Here is a 23,217-nt window from a genome sequence, read left to right as displayed (position 1 = left end):
CCTGCCCATTATTTGACGCTGAGTTAATTACTCTAAAGTCACCCGACCAAAAGTCGCCTTCCTCTTCCCACCGAACCTCACTAATTCCTACTATATCCACGTTTACCCTATCCATTTCCCTTTTTAAATTCTCTAGCCTACCAACCTTTTTTAAGCTTCTAACATTCCACGCTCCGACTCGTAGAATGTTATTTTTTATTTTTCTGGTGACCCCTTCCTTAGTAGTCCCCACCCGGAGATCCGAATGGGGGACTATTTTACCTCCGGAATATTTTACCAAGGAAGGCGCCTCCATTATTGCTTTTGAAAATGCAGAGCCACATTTTCTTGGAAAAAAAAACAGCTGTAGTTTTCCATTGCTTTCAGCTGCGCAGTACTCAGAGGACTGAGTGATGTTGATATGGCCGTTTAAGTCGTTGTGACTTACGCCCCTAACAACTACTGAAAGAGCTGCTGCCCTCTTTCAGGAATCATTCCTTAGTCTGGCTCTCAACAGATACCTCTCCGATATGGTTGCACCTTCGGTCCAGCTGCTCTGTATCCCTGAGCACTCAAGCCCCCTCACCAACGGCAAGGTCTCATGATTCATAGAGGAGGGAAATGTTTATATATAAATTAAAGAAATAAAATATTGTAAAACCTTTGCTCAAAGTTATCAGCTGTTTTTGAGCTGATGCACAATTACAGGTGGTCATGAATATTCTTATATGAATTACAGACTCGCTAGCCATGATCTGAAACATAAGCATTTTAGTTGAAACGAAGAGAAGCCATCATAGAAAATAAAAAGTTTTTTGAGTCATTAATGAGTCAACATGAACTTTCATCTCTGCCACCTATAACCTTTTTCATTTGCTCCTATAACCTTTTACAATAATGTGAAGAAAATAAAGTTACTAAAATACTGTATGTTAAACTAATATTTTATATTAAACTTTATACTATGTCAAGCTGAAATAAATTTATGGAATCTTATTCCATATTTGCCTATTTTTACTAACATTTTTTTGGTGACCCAGACGTGATTGATTACGGAAACCTCTTGTGAAATGTGAAAACTCTTTTGAGTGATTCGGCAGTCTTCAAAGTTAAACGTAAGCTTAAACTACTATTATAAACTATAAACATTTCGTAATTTATGCATTCTTAATTGTGGTGATGCACTGAACTTTAGTTTGAAAACATTAAACCAATAAACGTTATCATTATTTAAACATCATTATTTTATGGTAAATCTTAAACTGAAAGTATTTTAATTTTATTATTTGTATGCTGATTTGTGTGGGGCTACGGATCATATTCCACTGCATTCTACGTTGACTACCTTCGTACTACGATATCATCATTTCGCACTCACTGAGGTATATCATCAGCCGACGTACGCTTCGCAAACTGCTTGAACGGCGTTTCGCTCATGATAATTTATATCCTTTTTATACTCATTCTACTGAAACGTGGAAACTTTGTTTTCTTTAGGTTAAGATGTTTTAAGTAATTTATCGATTTTCATGTTTATGCGCAATATTATTTTGGTGTAATGCCAAAGTTGTGAATTTAATTGTATGTTGTTTTTAGTTAGACACCGATATTTTTTTGTATGTTGTCATTTTACTATTAAACAGTTACAGGTATTTTTTTTTTTTATTGTTCGTATGTATTTGATGTTTTTGTTAAAGGCACAGTTTTTGCTATAAATACGCTGTAAAAATCATTAATTAGGTGAATTTCAGGTTATATGTATTATTGTTTGTTCGTTATGAACATTTGAAGTATTCAAAAATACGGTTGTTGCATTTTTATGTTATTTAGTGTTTAACCTACGCATATTCTAATTTACGTTTATTATCAACTCACTCTTGCGCACTTGCGCTTATCAGTTTCTTAATGATCTTATGTTTGTTTTGTCTAACTATAATGTCCTAATTGCTATATTTTTAAGATTACAAAAACCTTCAGCATTTATTAGTCATTAGTAATCTTTGTTTTATGTTATACAGACATTAATTCCAAGAATTTGAATTAAGCATTTCACTTGTTCACATTCATTTTTGTTTAGTATTCTTGAATTCTTTCATGGTTATACTTGGAATTATTGTTCAATCATGCTACTGATAAAAATACTTATTTTTATTTCCACTGTTTATTTTATCCATTGATCTACGTACTTACGCACGTTTGTAATTATCATTTTTGTATTTTCATATATTCTACTATATCATTTTAGTAATTTTCTTGTTACATTGTTATAATTCCGTGCACTCGTTTAAGCCGTTGATTAAATATGGGTTTAGACGATATTTCTGTAAAGCCGCCCCCTCTTGGTGATAAACTTTGTGAATTAAAACGTAAAAGGGGTTATATAAAGGGTCGACTTACTTGTATTAAAAACTTCGTGGATTCATTCGATAGCAACGTTAATTCAGATTTAAAGACAAGGTTCAAGCGACTTGAAGAATATTGGTCCGAATTTGACTGCGTTCAATCAGAAATTCGATCTGCACGGACGCTGAATACGAAATTAAAGAAAACGAGTTGGCATCTTTCGAAGATAATTACTATGAGATCGAATCTAAAATCAACAACATCCTTGCAAATCAATCCTCATCCTCTCCTCCTCAACCATCTCCTACTACTGAACAATCGAACATGGCTAACATTAAATTCCCTGAAATTTCCTTGCCTTCATTTTCTGGAAAATATGAAGACTGGATTGACTTTCACGTTTTCGAGTCTATGATTCATAATTCCTCCAATTCAAACAACAGATATTCAAAAATTTTATTATCTACGCTCTTGCTTAAAAGCCGAAGCTTTAAACACTTATATAAAGGTTTCTGCCAGTAATTATGAATCAGCGTGGACACTTCTTAAGCAGCGATTTAAAAATACTAGATTAATAATAAAAGCTCATATACAAGGGATATTAACTTTCAAACGACTTGACAAACCTCAGTCTACCGCGCTAAAAAAAGTAATGGTTATTAATAGTCATTTGACTGCCTTAAAAAACTTAGGTGAACCAACCGATCAATGGAGTACGCTTTTAGTACTTATAATTACAAATAAATTAGACCCCGGAACTAGAGATCGCTGGGAGGCGTATCATGCTAAGAATACACTAAGCTATAATGATGACGAATAAGTCTTATGACTGCGAATCCAAACCGCATTCTTTTGAAAATTTAATGCAATTCTTATACAAACAATTATCCAAGAAGTCCGGGAAGAAAATCGAACAATAAACACCAAAGGCCCGTCCTATAAAAATTTCCAGTCTAAACCGCATCATCATTTCATGTTAGCAATATCATTTCCAAATCTAAATGTGCAATCTGTAATGACAATCATACAACTTTTACCTGTAAACAGCTCACTAATCTTAACTCGTCACAAATATACTAAAGGTTCGCGAACTCAAGCTATGTATAAATTGTCTAAGGTCAGGACACAAGACTCTGCAATGTAAGAGTCCTCATTGTTGCAAACTTTGCAATAGGCGTCATCACAGTATTCTTCACATTGAAAACACTTCTCAAGCTTCAACAAATCAGTTACCTAAGACTGATTTTTTAAAGAGTCTTATACACCGCAACAGTCTGTATCCGCCTTTTCCAATAGTAGTGATGAAGTTATTCTAGCTACCGCCATTATCCTTATTAAGGACTCTCAGAGCGTTGCTTACCCTTGTCGCGCACTTTTAGACTGCGGTAGTCAATCAAATTTTATTAGTCAATCATTAGTTTCAGCTTTAGGTCTCAAACAATGTAAAACCCTTTCATTGTTGGAGCTGGATTCCATCAAGGAATCCAACTCCAACTCCCGATTACGCGTTGTTTTAGACGCATCAGCTAAGACCTCTAACAATAATTCTTTAAACGATGTCTTAATGACAGGTCCAACTATACAGCTGGACTTACAAGCTATACTGTTATCTTTTCGTACTCACTCCTATGTATTTACTGCAGATATTAAACAAATGTACCGTAAAATATTAATTTATGAAAGTCAACGAGATTTTCAACGAATTGTATGGCGTAATGATGTAACTGACAAGATTGACACTTACAGATTGAAAACAGTTACCTATGGCACTGCTTCAGCTCCATTTTTAGCGAATCGTTGTTTGTTTCAATTAGCAGAAGAAGGGAAGAACTTATATCCCAAAGCATCTAAATCTATCAGACGAGACTTTTATGTCGATGATGTCTTAACGGGAGGAGATTCTGTTAACGAATTAATTGAAATACAATCCGAATTAATTTATCTGCTAAACAGTGGAGGTTTTCAACTTCCCAAATGGTGTTCAAATCACCCATCTATTTTGAAAAATATCCCAAAAGAACATCTGGAATGAGGATTCGTCATAAAGACGCAGAAAGCAAAGCAATTAAGACTGGGAATATATTGGCAACCATCAACAGATACGTTTCGATTTAAAGTAAACCTACGGGATCCTCCAAATGTCGTCGCTAAGCGTGTTCTTTTGTTAGATATATCTAGACTATTTGATCCACTTGGCATAATATCACCGACAATAATTACTGCTAAGCTTCTAATGCAAGAAATGTGGCTCATAAAGGACTTAGGATGGGATCAACAAGTTCCTGGTGCTTTACAGCTAAAATGGAATGAATACAGGGAATCACTGCGGATCCTAAATCAACTGAGCGTCAATAGACGAATATCGATTGGAAACTCTGATCAAGCATTCGAAATACATGGATTTTCTGATGCGTCAGAAAAGGCTTACGGAACCTGCCTGTATATGAGAACTGTAGCAGAAAATGGTAAAGTAAACGTAATGTTGATATGCTCTGGAGCGCTACTATTGGCTAACTACTTCAAAAAACACTTAGCCTTAGATCATTCTGTGGACTGATTCTACCATAGTACTTCACTGGTTAAATTCTCCTCCTAAAACTTGGCAAACATATGTTTGTAACAGTGTCTAAAATTCAAAAATTGAATTTTAGACACTGTTACCATGTACACATGTGTTTCCATGTACACCTGTACATGGAAACACGTAAAATACAGGATAATCCAGCTGATCTCATTTCTCGTTCTGTCACCTGAATTGCTTCTAAACTATAATCTCCGGTGGAATGGACCTCAGTGGTTGTCAAAAACGTCAAATGGCTGGTCTCAACCAATTCAAATAACAATCAATGAACTAAAAGAATTGCAACTATTCGCATCAAATACTCACTTACACAAATTGAATTCGTTTAGTGCATCAACTGGCATTTCATTCCACCCTGTGCACCACATTTTGGAGGGCTGTGAGAGGCAGGAGTAAAATCAGTCAAGGGACATCTTAAACGAGTGCTGGGAAGCCATATTTTGCTGTACGATGAATTACAAAAAACTTTATTAGCTAAGGTAGAACTATGTGTTGACTCTAGACCTCTTATTCCTCTTACCAGCGATCCTAATGATCTAAGTTCATTAACACCTCCTCATTTCCTTATTGGTAAACCCCTAGTTAAACTTTGCCAACTTCCTGATGTACCTTGAAGCCTGCGCCTTCAACGGGGGCGGCATGTTAATGTTTTGAATGTAATGTAATATAATAAAATGTATACATTAGGTTAGTTATGACTAACATGTATTAAGTGGTGGGGAGACTCTCCCTCTCATTGTGTCAGTCGACTAGCGACAGCGGCTCCGTACACATGTATGTAAACGTGTATTAAGCTTTGTTAACTTATACTTATACTATGTCTTATACTTATACTTAACTTATACTATGTCAAGCTCAAATAAACTATGGAATTTAAACTGTGGATCTTATTCCATATTTGCCTATTTTTACTAGCAACCCCTTATGAAAGTACTTGAGCCCACAGTGAATCAGAAATTAAATTTCATTTAATCCTAAATCTACAACTACCTTGCTTATGCTTTGGGGAGAAGGCTTCTTCAATGGACTAAAAATATAGTTAGCAATTTACACCATTTTTCTAACATGCTGGACACCAGTGTCAAACTTTAGTCCCTAGATAAACTGGCTTACATTCCATCATGTTATATTCTATAGATTTCCTCATCTTTGATACAGTTATGAATGCCTAAATTTCTTTTAAAATCTTTCTGGAAAGAAACTGTCAACTCTTTAAATAAGTGATCTTTAGACTCTTCCAAAACTGAATTTTGGAAGAGTTCCAAAATTAATTCTTCCACAACTAATTTTAGTCGTGAAATGGCAAATATTTTAGTAATTTTTGCAAGAAAATTTTATTTTTTTTCCAAAAGCTCTGTAATATCATCTGTTTTATTGTTTTATCAAAACATTGTTTTACCAGTTTTAAAGGTAACTGGTATAAGCCAGAACTGTTACAGAAAATATTTCTTTTGAAATTATAAATGGCTGGGTTTAATCTCTAATCTGAATGTAGTGGAGAATGTAGCTGTTTGCAAGGTCATTGTTGATTCTCTGATTATATAGAACATTGGATACCAATGAGATAAACATTGATACAGGTTAATGTTGTTGTGGACAATATTGACAAGTGAATGCATTCTGTTTTGGAAGACAAGAATTTAAAACAATGTGTAAAAAGGATAACAATGGATAACACAATGATAATAATTGTACTTCAAAAGAACTTCAGCATATGTTCAGAAATTTATAAAATCCCGATACATAAAAATAATTGAAATACATGAAATTTCACATAACTGAAATGTCTGCCCAGTTGAATGATTTTTGAGAAATTTTAGCCTAAATTGTTTTAAAACCAAAAACAAACAAAATATTATTCAAATTTTGTGAATGAAAACTGGCTTATAGCAACATGAGGTTGTTCAGAAAGTAACCAACTTTATTTTTTTAATATTTATTATTAATTTTACAGATTTACCTGGTCCTTTTCCCCTTGGTACTCCTCTCCTTTATTCACACACTTTTCCCAGCGGCATTTTCCACTTCACGAAGCAGTCCGCCTGTATAGTTTCATTTGAAAAGGTCAGTGACGATTTGCTTTAATGTCATCAATCAATAGTTTAAAACGGCGTCCTTTCATCATTGATTTTAATTTCTTAAATAAGAAAAAATCGCCAGTCTGACGAGTAGGGAAGCTGAGAGAGGTCTCTGATTTTTGGCACAAAACTGAGTGGGCGGGCGCATAGTCGTGGTGAAGGAACCATAAGTTGTCATGTCACAACTCTGTTATCTTTTTGAGGATTTTTTCACGATTACCACTGTAAGTACGCACAGGTTCAGTCTTCATTTTGAAGCAAAAATTCAAAATGCACTATTCCATTATATTAATATAATGGAGAGCATCACTTTGACATAGGATCGAGACTGACGTGCCTTTTTGGGGGCGTGGAAATCCTTTGTTGACCAATTATGATGATTGAACTTTTTGTCTCGATGTCATAGCCGTAAACCCAGCTTTCGTCTCCCGTTATAATCCTTTGCATGAATGTTTCATCGTCATCGCGAAATAAGTTGCCGCCAAACGTACACTCGTTTTTCTTTCTGTTGTTCGGTCATCAAACGAGAAACAAGCTTTTTTTGTAACTCGATGCATGTTCAATTTGCTAACCTCTTTGGCAACGTGTCTGACAGTCTTTGGGCGATTTGCGTGCCAGATCGTTGATTTTTTTTAACGTGGGTGCCTATCAGTATTAGTCGAAAGACTTCCTGATCTATGACTGTCATCTTTAATCGACTGACGACCACTTAAATCGTGAAAAACCATTTGTAGCATTCCGTACGACCCAAAGCATCTCTGTAACCTTGTTTTAAGAGTTGGTTAGTCATACGGAACACAATGCTGCCAACAGTAAGTCACTAGATATCTCTGTTGGCAGGTAATTAAAAATATTCTGTTATTTTCTGAACGGACCTCATATGCATGCCTCTTGTCCATTTTCTCCTAATATTACTCAGCGTGTAATCTAATTTTGTTTATAATTTTATAAGTTTATAATTTTTGTTTTTTTTTATTTTAATAGGGTAATGAAGTACTTAAAGCAGTATTTTATGCTGTTTATCAAGGAAACAATCTTGAGTATAAATTGCTGAAATTATGTGAAGGATTCAAAGCAACTGTTTACAATTGTCCTGAATCACAAAATGAGAGAATTGCTATTAAGAAAGAAATTGCCCTTGCTCTTGCAGACTTAAAAAAGGTCCTTTCTTTTCAGAATGTCATAATATCTATATTTAAGTCTTAGGAAATATTTCTTGTATAAATGATCATTCCTTGTATCTTTTATAAATTTAGTTTTAAAATCTTACACATTCTCTTTAAAAACATATACTACTCATACATTCTCCTACAGTGTGTACACAATGAGATTCTAGCAAACAGAATTTGCAGTTTTTGAATGTGACAAATTGGCCAACTTTTTAAATTGATAATAATCCATTACATTCTTCTCTGAACTGTGGTATGTTACTTTTAATCAGTTTTTACTTTCCCATCTATAGTAGTATAGCTTTTGCTCTAGTTGCTGTTGGCAGCATATTAAGAGAAAATATTAGATCGGCCAAAAAATAATTGGTCATTTCTTTTTTAATGATTAACAAAAAAAATTAATTAAAAGTCTCCAAAAAAAATTTGTCAATGCTACCAAGTCCCCAAAATATTTATTCTGGTCAGATGAATGTGCATATGTATGTGTTGACCTGTATTTTGACTTTGGACCCCACTGACTGATTTCACCATAAACTTTCAATATATATGCATATACATACACAGATGTATTTTAAATTTTATTAATAAACTAGCTAATACAGAATATTGAGATAAGACATATCTTATAGACTGCTATGGTCATTAGTCATCAAAAAGAAAAAAGACAAATTTGTTTTCCTTTTATGGTTAAGAGTAAGAGTGAGTAGTAGTCAGTAGACTAGTCTTGTCATAATAAATCATCCAGAAATAGACATGTATATTACAAAACCTCAAAAGAAAATAGAATATGGTCTTGCCACTTAAAATCACTAAAAACTTTCACATTAAAACTCTTCAGAAACACTTAAAACCATATCCAATAAAAGTTAAATCTTCAAATTCTGTCTTTAATCTTTCTTTATGCTATCCCCTAGACTTTCCCTTAGGCCATCCTTGTTTTATTATCTTCTCAATCTTACTAAAGGCCTAGATGTCAAATTCCAAGGTGTCTGACACATCGGAGATGGAATCAGATTCTGGTGCCAGCATCAGACAACGGCTCCAGTGGTGCAGTGAGAAGTACATCTTAGTCGAGATTGGAAGCACTCACCGCTAGAACTTGTCGGGCTCTGCGCCCTTGCACTTAAAGGCCTATTTTTGTTTTATCTATGACTTCTTTTTCTAATAATTTTATTTTATTTCTGTTTTCTGTACAGGGATTTTCACAATTTCTACCTTAGCTACAGGTTTCTTGTCCATTATTCGTTCTCTCCTTCGCCTTGGAACCAAGGCTCATTCCTTGATGAGAACTCTTTCGTTCAATAGAGTCTGTTTTCGTCTTTGACGACTTAAAGCACAGGTTGCTTTCTCTATTTGGTTGATCTTGATTAACTGGTTAATAATTTGTTCCACTAAGACTGGTGTCCTTTGGTTTAAAGGTGGCAACAGGGATGGCAGCAACCTGTGCATAGGGTGTGACCTTTGGCGATTTGCTGAGGATGATTTTCCTTGCCTCGAAGTAATTGATGACCTTTTGAATAGTCTTTGACTCCTATACTGCTAGTTCTTCCTTTTATTTTGGACAATTCCTTGATCTCACTGAATCTGTATCAGTTCACACAAACTGGTGGATCCCTACACGAGTCATCGATGCAACGTGTCTCCACACAGACTTATTTACTCGTGCATCGCCACGCTGTATGTCCAAAACTCTGACATCCAGAACACTGCAGTGGAGTAGGGATAAAAGGACAAACATCCAACCTATGAAACGTCTATCCAACCTATCCACCTTCAGTCTATTCAACGTCAGAATATGCCATGCGGATGGTAAAACTTCTCCATTGTGTCGGGAGTACAATTGTCAACATACAACTCCTTGTGCATAAAGCTCCTCAATGATTACTTCTTCGGAGTAGTTTATAAAGTCCCTGCACTTTTTACGCCCAAAGATATCACGTTGAATAACTTAATCAAATAATTCAATCTTCTTGGCTTTCAAAAGCTGTGATGACTAGTCCCATAGCAGTCTTCCTGGTTTCTTTAACAGGTCCTCCTGCAGAATGATGCCTCAAGCTATTACGAAAGGGCTAATCTTAGAAAAATCACCATCCTTTTTCTTCATTACTAGTTATTTAGGAATAGATCCTCCAATCTTAGGTCGAAACTTTAAAATAAAACTCTTTTCTAAAACTATAAACTCCCTCTTTATCACTCAAACACCTCCTCTTCGCAGCTGAGGAAAGAGGTTCTCCAAGACAAGGGTTTTTACGTGTGGACCCTCTGCCACAGAAGTTGTTGAAGTTTCCATAGATAATATTTCGCCAGTCAATATGTTTCAAGGTACTGGTGGTGAGATGGTTGGGCATACACCCCTGATCATTGATCCTTGTTCGCAGAATCAGTCGCCTCCCACAAATTTAGCCCAGGCTGGAAAGTCAGGTACTGACTGACCCACAATACAGACATCCTAGGGCTCGTGTAGCAGTAAGGACTCAGACATCCTTAACCGTAGGACAATCCCTGCCAAGGGCCGAAGTGACTTGACTCACACTGGGCGGCACTAGACTTCGGCAGAGCAAGCTTATAGCAGCCCCCACCCTCGCCCAGTCACACAGTCGAGAAGAGGGATGAGCACTACCCATTCGCACTCTGCCAAACTTCAGCAGTACAGATCACAGTCAACTTAACATTATCACATTTTTTATCAGATTTTATACATTTTTATCACATTCATGTCATGTTGAATAAACAAGAATTTAGATTAACAATCACATGTATTTTTTGGTTACAGGAATAACTTTCAACATAAAACTTTTTTTTGTACATACTGTTTATTATTATACTGTTATTATTTTGAGATGAATTATATTATTGATGAATTTCAAATAAGTTTAAAATTTAAACTGTAATTTTTCTATTTGTATATCAACTACAATTGTGTTCAGTAATGCTTATTTCTTTTAAATGTTTACTCTAACAATTTTTTGTGACTACTTTCTTTAATTTATTTATTTTTGATTAATTTCATCCTTATTAGTAGTGTTTTTCCCCACTTTATTCCAAATAGTGGGGCCCTTTACAGCCCCTCTAATGTTCTTTGTTTTTCCTTTTGTGCCACTGCTTGCATAAATTATTTTTTTATGCATGTGATCTCTTTTTCACCGCTAAACAAAATTACTTAATAGTAAAATAACTGCAGTTAGTATTTGTTTTTTATTAATGAATTGAATTCATAACAACCTTCCAATTGTTTACAAGAAAAATAAAAAGTAAAATATCTTACGCCAGCATTTTAAAAAAAATGTTGTCCAGTTTCAAATCACTGAATTGTAAGACGTTAAATTATTTTATATTGTCCATGACTGTTGACAAGGAATATACATAAAATTATTATTTTTACACCTTTTTAATCTTTGATAATATTTTTGTTTTATATGGTTTATAAAGTGCTGACTCTTGCCACTATAAAACAATTGTTTCACTCATTTGTACTCAGGTGTGTTTGTATGTTTAATCTATCTTTGTTTTGAAATATTTGTGCTGGTATTTAAATAGTTGAGCTATTATTTAACTTTATTATCAAAACTGCCCATAATTCTGTGAAATATGCTTTATTTTTGTTTCCTATGGAGAATAACGATAAATTTCATTCTTAGTTTTTTTATTATGAAAAAAATATAATGTAAAAATATTACAGATCGTTGCTGAAGCAAGTAGACAAAGAAGAAGCTGTTTAGAGTTAGCAGCCAAAAATGTTTTACGTTGGGAAAAGATGATTAGAAAAGCCAAAGCAACATTTTTTACAATGAATAAATTTCAACCAGATATATCTCATAAGGTCTTTATTGCTCAGTTTTGGATTCCTGCATGTAGAATGAATGATCTTCAACAAGTTCTTAGTAAGAATCAGGTATATCAGGTATTATGTACCAAGGTACATAAATAATATTTTATATTTTCAATTATTTTTAATCGAATTAAAAATTTTTAATTTAAGAAAATGTTTTTTTTTTCTAATTTTCTTATCATGGACAAAAAAATACAATTATATTAATGTTTTATTTTGAAAAGCATTATTTATTTATATAAAAAAAAAAAATGAAGAAACAAAAGTTAAAATAGTAAGCATTAAAAATTAATTTTACAATAATTACATTCTACTGCTAGATCAACTATCTCCTAAACTATAACTGATTTTGAAATATTTATTCATATAATAACGTCATATTACTTAAAATATAATAATATAATCTTGCGCCCTACAATGATCTAAGGATGGCCTGAAGTCTCAGGTCATTCTTAGATATCTTCAATACCACTGTTGGAACTGCATAACATTTATGAAAAGTTGTTCTGAGAATTTTACTTTCTTATACTCTTAAAGTAATTTTTTTAATTTATTTTATTAAAAAAATTTAAAAAGATAATTCGGACTGTTTTACACTTCACCCACAATTAATTTTTTTCTGAGTTTATTATTACTAAAGTATTTTGAGTTCTAATTATATTGCAATAATTAATAATTATAAGTATGGTTGATTGTAAAATAACTTAGCACTAAATATGTTATGTACAGAGAGATATGTTAATGAAACCAATCCTAGTAAAAATTGATACTGATGAAATTCCACCAACTTATCATGATTTAAATAAATTTACACAAATTTTTCAAGATCTTTTAGATGCATATGGAGCAAATACATACCAAGAGCATAATCCAGGTATGTTATTTTAACAATAATTAAACATTTGCTTATAATTATGATAAGGATTAGTTTAAATCTTAAGGATTAGTAATTTTTAAGGATCTTGTGGAGTGATGAGCTTACACATTTAGGAGAATTTTTCCATAGGTAGAATTTTTCTGTTATGCTATATAATTCCTGTCATGAGTCATTCATTGGCTTAAAATATTTCAAATTTAACTGCTGAACATCAACAAAAACAAATTACAACAAAATAGCAAAGATCTAACAAGAATATCACTGAAACAAAAAACATAATTAAGATAGCTTATAAATTTGGACAAAATGTTTTGTGCACCAAACATAAAAAAAATTAGTTTTAAATCGGCAACAAACTTAGTTAACTCAAATTTATAGAGCCTCTACTATGATTAGCTAAGGATGTGAACGATGTCTATTCAGAAAATAACCGAGCATTTTTGATATTTAGTGACATGAGGTTGGCAGCATTGTTCCACATAACCTCTGTAACCACATGTTCTTGAATTGTTGATATCTCGGTTAGTTTTTGTGTTATTTTGTGAGCGTTAGTAGCGATTTTTGTGATGAGATTTTCAGGAGCAACGATACAGCGGTAAAATTATGCATGAAACTGGAGAAAACTTTCACAGAAGTTTTTTTTAAGTCTAAAGACTTTTTTAAGTCTAAGACACCCACGTGGAACGTGGGTGTCTATCAGTTGAAGTCTAAAGACTTCAACTGATAGAGAAGTCTAAAGACTTCAACATGGGCGTCTGAAGACGACCACGTTCCAAAAATCAACAATCTGGGCACGCAAATTGCCAAAAGCAGGTACACTTCAAACCCGTAGACTTCTAATGGATTCCATGGAAGTTATTTGTAGTTAATAGAAACCAATAAGTAACTTCTGTCTTTCCGTTTGATGTTTATGAATGTATGTTTTGTGAAGACGAGGATTCGTTGAACATAGTCTTCAAATGCCAAAAGTGGGACATACAACATAATAGGGCGGGTAATACACAGTGCACACCAGATACCCTTGTGAACTATGTTACAAAGTGAGGAACATTGGAGGAGATTCAACACACTTGCCATGGAGGTGGTAATCAGGAGTAAAGAGCAAGAGGAATGGTGCTAGGGCTACTAGTATAGGGATGGGAGGACAGCCCCAGAAGCCAATGATCCTCTGGGGACAGAGGATCCTCTGTAGGCACAGTAAAAGAGAAAAGACCTGTGATTTGGGCAGATACGTCCAGACACAGTGTCAAGAAAGGGCACAATAAGACTCCTCAAAAGAGCTGACCGACCTACCATGCTGGATACACAGCAGGTAGGTGGGAAGGCTTGTTGGAGTAATCACACTCCTCCAGGTGGAGTTATTACACCCATCAGTCCAGACCGACCTGTTGGAGTAGAGGAAAAAAGGTTGAGAAACGCTGGTTTACCATTATTGCTAAATTTCCATCTCATTTTACATGGTGTGTGTATATATATATGCCATAACAAACAGTGACATCACTATTAACAATTACTTTTTCTTTTTAAATTGATCAATCTACATTAAACAAAAGTTATGTAACGGATTGTTGTGCTATATGTTGCAGTGATTTTTTATGAATGTTTGAATAAATCACCAGTAAACAAATTTTCTCTCATTTTTACTTTTCATTTATTTTTTCAGCACCGTATTATATAGTTACATTTCCATTTTTATTTTCTATTATGTTTGGAGATGCTGGACATGGTGCTATTATGACAATATTTGCAATTTTCTTAATAATGACTGAAGAAAAGTACTTGAAAAAGAAAATTAATGGTGAGGTAAGTAATATATATATAATATGGCAAATGATCATAAAAATAAGATATACATATCCAAAAATAAGGTTAAAATTAAGTTTTATTGATAAACATAATAAAAACATATCTACATAAAAAGTATAAGGTTCACATTATTACAAAATTGGTAAATTACTAAAAACTCAAAAAAAAAAGATAACTGATAAAAAACTGATCTCAGCTGCTAGAATAACAGATTGACCAAAGTGAGATTCTATTTCAGTTTGAAAATTTTATAAAATTTTCCTCTTCAAAACAGCAGTTATACTGTGTTTATGAGATAAGGCATACATGAAAGGTGTGGTGAAGGTATTATTGTTGACTTCTCACACTCCTGACTTCAAACATTTCCAGAAAATCTCTCCATCTGCTACATATTTCTTTTTTGTATATTTTCTACATTTTGAAGCCATGTTTGTCTCTTAGACTGTACCCCTAATACAGCATGTGCTTTTCTCAGCATTCTTATCGCTTAAATTTTAAGCAGATATTTGATAAACTTTTTATGCTTTTTCTTAAAGAAGTGTTCTTGGAAACAGTAATGCTAGTATAATAATTATGTCAGCATAATCTTAACTTTTCATAATTATCAATATTTCCATTTTGTATAAAATTTTCATCTTAATATTTTATTGAACTAATTTTATTTTGTATTTTATTTTTCTCAAATGCATACCAGCTTCATCACTAAAAAGTTTGTGGTGTTACAATTAATTCAGTGCCTAGCACAGGCCGTTTCATTTTTTCAGACTGGTATTTAATGAAATGCTATATAATTTAGAAAGAAAGAGTATGTAATTATTTTCTACAATATTCTGCTGCCATGCTAAACCTGGTGTTAACACCAGGTTTAATGGGAATTCAAAATTCCCATTTCAGAATCTTACATGATCTTCTAATGTAACATCTGTTGGTTCTGTATAGAGTCCCTTAATTGTTACCATATTGAGATCTTAACCAGACACCCAATTCTTCTCAATTAATTAAAGAATATTAAATTAATAGTGATTCCAAGGCAAAAATACAGCTTATCTTGTATGATTATATACAACTTTGCTTTGTGATTTCAATATTTATTTCTAATTGCAACTCGCTTTATACTTGAATGAGTTATAATTAATTTGGAACTGGAAAGGTAATATTTTGAATCTATGTAGAATGTGTTCTGAAACAACCCATCAAGTAACAATTTTAAGTTACAACCCCTTAAATTTATTTGTTCCATCATTTGTGGAACAGACAATACAAATAAGTTAGTATGTCTGTTTACTTATTCACATCTGATTTATATTGTGATGCATGCTGTAGATCTAGATTTTTAAGGTCTCATACACACACACACACACACACACACACTCACACACACACACACTCACACACACACACACACACACACTCACACACACACACACACACACACACACACATACATACACACACACTCACTCACTCTGTGTGTGTGTGTGTGTGTGTGTGTGTCACACTGTTTTATTGCATTTTATGAAGTATTTTAAGTAATTATTTATAAATATTTTTTGTTAAATTTGTGGAGAATTAACCACGAGGAAGAAGTCAATGAAAACCAGTATCAAATCTGCTGAAAACTGCTTACAAACATTACTTTGACTGCCCCTTGGGAAACCAAGATAAATCCTGGGCTCCACATGTAGCATGCATAAAGTGCTATGTCAAACTAACAGTGATTAAAAGGAAAAGAGAGCATTTGCCATTTGGCATAACAATGATTACTGCTATTTTTGCTTAACAAATTTTACTGGTTTCAATTCAAACAATAAAAGCAGTATTGCATATCCAAATATTCGTTTCCAATTCCAATTTCTTGGAAAGAAATTTCTGACCCCAGAAGGCTCAATCGATCAATTCTCTCCAACTTCAATAGGTAATCATTACATTCCAGAAGAATGAAATACCAACCTCACCTCATCACATAAACAGAATCTGAGTGACCTAATTTGCAACTTGTATTTGTCAAAACATGTTTTAAAGAATGGAATTTATTAAACTAGGATTCTAAAATTTCAGTATATAGAAATCAAAATGAAAATTAACTGAAATACTTTAGAAGAGATTGTTTAATTTGTTCCTGCTTTGATGTTAGGGAGGCTGTCTGAACTGGACATTGAATATGTTATTCACGATGGCATTTATTTGTTGTTGAACTTGATGCCACACAAAGCTTCTTTCATCGGACCAAACAGATAAATACAAATCCGAAGGGGGGAAGGTCAGGGCTGTAAGAATGATGAGGTAGGAGCTCCCAACCCATTTTGCCAGTAGTTTACAGCATCTGTTGTGCGGTATGAAGTCAAGTCACCCTCTTCAACGCAGACTTGGCTTTGTTCTCAATCATGACTGAGTAGTATAGGCTGTTGATAGTGCATTGCTCATCCAGATCACAGAAAAATGGACCATGGGCACTCTAAAAAAATATTAATATGACCTTAACCAGGTGACGGATGGTTACCTTTCGAATTTCTTACAGACAGGCTATTTGATGCTTGAACTCTGGCTCAAAATGATGCATCCAAATTTCATCACAGGTTAAAATCCCGTCCAAAAATGCATTACCTTATTGAAATTATTTTTGAGTTCAGTGCAAATGCAAAATCTCTCACCTTTGTGATGAACGGTAAGCTCTCTGGGAACCCACCTTGCCCAAGTCTTATGGTAGTTCACAGTTTGTTTTAAATAGTGGATTGAGTTGTGCCAACACTTAGACATTTTTCAGCTCTTTGTTCAACTCTGTCATTGGTCTTATCATTGTTGAATCTTACGCTGAGGTCGACACTTATTACCAGAGCCCGGAGCGGTGCTCATTGATGCCACTTTTGTGGCAACTTTTAAACTTTTCCACCCTTGTGTAAAAACGCACACAGTTCATGCAACTACTGCTGTATAGTTTGTTCATCCAAGAAAATATTTGACGGTTAAATATTTACCAGAGTTTTTTCACTATTAAGTGAAGCTAAATTAGAAGAGGGAATATTCATCAAGCTGCAAATAAGAAAATTAATTTGTGAAAATATGACAGCAAACTGAATCCTAAAGAACTAGCAGCATGGAAGTCATTCAAAGATATTGTTATTGGTTTTCTTGGAAGCAATAAAGATAAAAACTATGATCAGCTTATAAATGACCTCTTAGGCCCTGACCCCACTGAACACAAAAAAATAAGAAATTAAGATAACGTAAATGTTTGCAAAATAAAGGTAGGAATTTTATTGTTTATTTTTGTTTAACTAAAAATTTTTTCATAACCAAACATCTGAGGGTGATGAAGAAAATTGATTTTGTTTTTAAGATTCAGCACTTTTATTTTGGTTCCAAATTATTTTATTGACATGTTATTTTACAAATTACAATCAATAGATTAATAATTATTTACTGGTATTTTTATTTTTTTTATAGATTATGAACATTCTCTATAGTGGACGGTATATGATACTTCTAATGGGCCTGTTTTCCATTCAGTCTGGCATTCTATATAATGACATATTTTCTTTATCTAGCAATATATTTCATTCTTCTTGGGAAGTCAAGGCCAATGATAAACTTTATAAATCATTAGCATATGTTAATAAGTCTTTTTTAAGACTTGATCCAGAAGTTAATTATGAGTCACCTCCATACCCGATTGGTTTAGACCCCATTTGGGCAGTAAGTAAATAATTGTAAAAAACCTAAAATATTGTAATCTTAAATTAAATAATACAAGAGCGTAACCTTTTTATCCTAGCTAGAGTAGTTTAACAATCGGAATCAAAAATAATAAGCATTATAGTAATCATGTAGTCAGTTGTGTAATCAAAACAGTATTGACTAAATCAGACAAGCAACATAGTCAATTGTCTACATAGTCAATTTCAAATTACTGTAACTTTGAAAGAAGAAATGATGGTAAAACAAAAATTTTTTTTTTATCTTATAAGAAAATGGCATATACTGTGTAGCATAAAATTTTGTGAGTTGCCCTTTACATATCAATGTAATCCAATTGATTAATACTCCAAAACATCAGGAGTAAAACTGAGTTATCTTTATGATCTATTTAACTGATAACGATCATGAACAATCATAATTGTCAAGATATGATAAATCACTGATTACACAATGCATACAATTTGTTTCATAAAGTCCTAGAAGTAAGATCAGGGACCAACCACCTGATTTGCTTCCTTTAATCCATCTGTAGAATTCTTGTTGAGGAAACACACTTAGTTTGCATAAAATGGAGTGCTATCTAGTTGAAAGATAATGATGCCCTATTTGTAGAGAGAAAGATTTATGACAGTAATAAATGTACGAAATTGAAGCATACAAAGTTTAGCATAATTAGAAAGAGTATCTAATAATTTGGACTTGTCAAAGAACATAACATTTGCTGTCTTCAGGGAATCCATGTTAATGAATTGGCATAGATTTTCTGTGGTATTGTCTGTGAATGGCCCAGAAACAGTGATATCACTGAAAACCACTCTGTTAAAACTTTTAAAAAACTGCTTTAAAAAGACAATGAGCTGAGTTGGGAGGGCTCATGGTATACGAGGTGCTACCCAAAAGTAAAATGGCTTACCATAACTTATAATTTCCACTGTCTCCTTCAAAGTAATCCCCTTGGGCATGATAGTGATCCCAGCGTTTTTCCCATGATTTAATGCATCCCTGGAAGTCTGCAGGTGTAAGTGTTTGAAGCACATTCTGCGTTTCTTCCTGAATCTCCTCAATTGTGTTGAGGAGTCTTTCAATTGAAATTTTATTTTCGGAAAGAGAAAAAAGTCGCACGGGGCAAGGTGAGGCGAATAGGGTGGGTCACTATCCGTCTTTTTGGAAGTCAAGAAATTACGAACGGCTAGCGATGTGTGCGCGGCCGCGTTGTCATGGTGCAGAACCCAGCTGTTCTGCACCACAGATCTGAACGTTTGCGCCTAATGCTGCACGTAATCGCTTCAAAACTTCACAATAGAACATCCCATTGACAGTTGTCAACGATCTGCAACAATAGCCTCTCGCACTTTCGCGATGTTTTCCGGTGTTGCGCTTGTTGGTCTTCCTGAACGCTCATCGTCATCGACTGTCGTTCGCCCATCTTTGAATAGTTTGTACCACAAAAAAGTTTTACTTTTACTCTAGCATTGTCACCAAATGCTTCCACAAGCATGGGATGGGTTTCTCCAGTTTTTTTAAGCATGAAGCAAAATTTGATGCAGGTTCTTTGCTGTTTAAAATCTGCCATTTAGAACTTCGCCGAAGCAGTAAAACACAACCGCACGAAAATCTACAACGCACTTCTCACCGTCACAGCTGTTGGAACACTGATTCACAGAGTACTGTTAGCCACATCTATCGGCAGCAGGTCTTACCAGCAATGGTTCGCGCGCGAAATTCATTTGGGTAGCACCTCGTATACTTTTTCATTAAAAGCAGATGACACATAATTATTGCTCAAAATACAGCATCTAGAATAATTTTGTAATAACATTGCTGCATTTGTATAAAGTTTATAATTTTATAAGTTTTGTTTTAAAAAGAACCTTATTATTAAAAATTAAGAATCCATAAATAAGAATGATACAAGTTAATCTAAATATTTTATTTTACAGGGTGCAAAAAATGCTATTATAATAAAAAATTCCCTAAAAATGAAAATGTCTATTATTATAGGTGTTATTCATATGACCTTTGGACTGGTCCTTAATTTAAATAATATATTGTACGTATATTTTTTCTCATTTATTCTACTGATATTGATAAAAAGTTTTATATAATTATTTTCCAGATTGAGTAAACATATAGTGTTTCCCATAATCATTTTAATATTAATGTACAATTTTTGTAAATCATTTTGATTATACAAAGTTCTGCTAAAACATTAAGTAGTTCTATAAAACTGTAGGTCCATATTTTGTGCAAAGCCTATCGCAGATATTGCAACAGTTAATCGCAGTACATGCAGTAAGAAATAAATTAACACTTCATGTATGTACATTTTCTCAAATGAGAAATCAACCTTCAGATTCTAGTATGTTTATGAAGGAGAAGGCCTCCTTATTATTGGCTGCTTGTTGGTGTTGGGCTTTGTGGGGGGTTTCCAAAAATAACACATCAGAATCAACCCTTCCAAATCATTTCCTAAAACTTCACATACGGTAGTTTGTGAAACACAATACACAAATATATGTTAAATACGTATACAATGTGCAGTCTAATGGTAGTAAAGTAATAGCTGTCATTAAATACTGAAATTTACATTAAGTTGCAGATTTTTTACTTTTTGTAAACAGTTTTCTTGGGTATTTTCATTGTAATTTTATGCTGAAAACCATTTAAGCACCCTTTATTTCAGGATTAATTTTGATAAAACTATGATTAAAAAAAAATAGTTAATTTAAATAAAATAGTTAATAGTTAAAAGAGACTAGACTAATTTTTTTTTGACAAAAATTTACGTTTTTCAGAAATCTTTTCAAAAGAAATTTACTTAGAAACCTAAATCATGTAACCTATAATCAAAATTCGACCTTTCTTTTCTTTCCACCGGTGGTCTTCAGTCGTGGTAATCCAAGGCTTCATGACGTCTTACGATGTTCACTTTGTAGCTGCATTTGAATCAAAAAGATCATTAGACATGACCCCCACCATTCTGTCTGCCGCGCCACATGGTAGGTCTTGCGTTGCCCGGGTCACACCATAGGGAGGTAGGGAGGCAGAGAATCGGGTAGTTGACCGGTCTGGAGCTATGTCGTTTTCCTAATAAACGGTGTTGGGTACTTAGCCCTGCGCTCCGTTTCAACCGGCTCATTTCGCGACCCTGTTTTGTTGGTTTATATTTTGTTAATAACTACTTTTATGCGTATTTTTGCGACGTCATTAACACCTTAAGCACTGATCCCAACAGTGTCATGAAGCCTTGGGTTACCACGACTGGAGACCACCGGTGGAAAGAAATGAAAGGTCGAATTTTGATTATAGGCAACATGAAGACGTCAAACAAACAAAACCTTCTAAAATCCAGACAGGTACAAACAATGGATTCATGCTTTATGGAAATAATGTTTGAAATAAATAACACTACCCCGCCGGGCACTAGCCTTCGGGTTCGTGATCCCGGGACGTCCACTCGTGGACTGATCAGAGCTCGGGACGTTTCGGGGTCGAGCAAAATGAAGCATCCAATTGGACCCAGGATTTTGCGCATTGGCTCATGGAACGTGGGTAGCATGAACGGAAAGAGCTACCAACTGAAGGATGTGAAGGTGAGACGGAGATTGGATGTTCTGTGTGTCCAAGAAACAAAGTGGCGTAACCAAGCAAACGAGACCCGTTTTTTGGATACGAACACAAATTTAAACTACACTATCACGGGCTCGAGAATCATCGACATGGAGTCGGCATCATACTCTGTCAAAAGCTACAAAACATTCAATTACAATTCGGACAATCTCATTTTCGACAATCAAGGGTGCATATGTATATGTAAGGATGCGACCACAAGGGTGAGATGCATGGCAGGAACATCAACGGCTTTTCATGAGAATATGGGTGTACACCAAGGCAGCGTGCTGAGCCCACTGCTCTTTAACATGTTGATAAAATTAATTACAAAATTCAGGACGATAGAATGAACTCCAGAATGACACTCCGTTCAATGAGACCAAACTGAATTGAAATTTTTTACTGTTTTACTGCTTACCCTGGAGACTTTTGTCTCACAACAGGAATTATATATGTAATATTAGTCATTATGTATATTAATAAAGCAAGGAAGAGAGATAAACCAACAAAACACAGCAATTAGATAAGTAAACTGATTTACTACCAATAATCGATTTTCACAAGATCCCACACCTTCAGTTTGTATTGAATTCTACAATTGCATTAGAACATATTGAATGTTACAATTGAATGAAACATATTGAATTGAACAATTTCAATTCATTGAAATTGTTAGACTTCAAAATTCATCGAAGTCTGAAGTCATGAACATAAGTTTGTCTGCCTAATACAGATATATGTACACTAATCATTTGTATAAATTTTTATTTTTGAAAGAATCTGAGAAATTTTTTCAAGCTTGAATATTAAAAAAAAAGTGCTTTAAATTTTCAGCTTCCTACTTAATCTGTTTGTTCTACATGAATACATGTGAATGTAGATGATTTGATTTTATACAGGAAGATAGTAAAATTATGAAATATAAAAAAGACTAAATGAGATTAAATAAAAAATGCCTTAATTTCTGAATAATGTACTGTAGGAATAAAATGTGTACACTGCCACTGGCTTCTAAGTAAGAAATTAACCCGTTAAATATTAATATATATATAACAGATCTGATGCCAGCACTTAAATGATTTAATCTTTGTACTCTTAATTTATCAACTCTTGTTGATAAATTGATTGATGGTCTGAGATTATTTCATTAACAAACTCCGAATTCACACCCCTCGCATAGAAAAGACAAAAGAACATTGTTCTTGATCTTTGACTTCACTTAACGAGGTTTTTCATGACGGGGCGAC

General features: G+C 33.9%; 1 protein-coding gene across 1 annotated transcript in view; it reads left to right on the top strand.

The window, feature by feature from the left end:
• Window positions 1-23,217, top strand: part of LOC142330716 (V-type proton ATPase 116 kDa subunit a 4-like) — a 65,378-nt gene that overhangs the window by 25,848 nt on the left and 16,313 nt on the right. The window contains exons 4-8 of the mRNA XM_075376161.1: window positions 7,966-8,142; window positions 11,830-12,051; window positions 12,709-12,853; window positions 14,520-14,659; window positions 18,107-18,355. Of these exons, the coding sequence (XP_075232276.1) occupies window positions 7,966-8,142; window positions 11,830-12,051; window positions 12,709-12,853; window positions 14,520-14,659; window positions 18,107-18,355 (933 nt within the window). The remainder of the gene's footprint in view (window positions 1-7,965; window positions 8,143-11,829; window positions 12,052-12,708; window positions 12,854-14,519; window positions 14,660-18,106; window positions 18,356-23,217) is intronic.

Source organism: Lycorma delicatula, chromosome 9 (assembly GCF_047948215.1).
Source record: "Lycorma delicatula isolate Av1 chromosome 9, ASM4794821v1, whole genome shotgun sequence".
Taxonomy (NCBI): Eukaryota; Metazoa; Arthropoda; class Insecta; order Hemiptera; family Fulgoridae; genus Lycorma; species Lycorma delicatula.
This window is presented reverse-complemented; position numbering and strand designations above follow the sequence as displayed.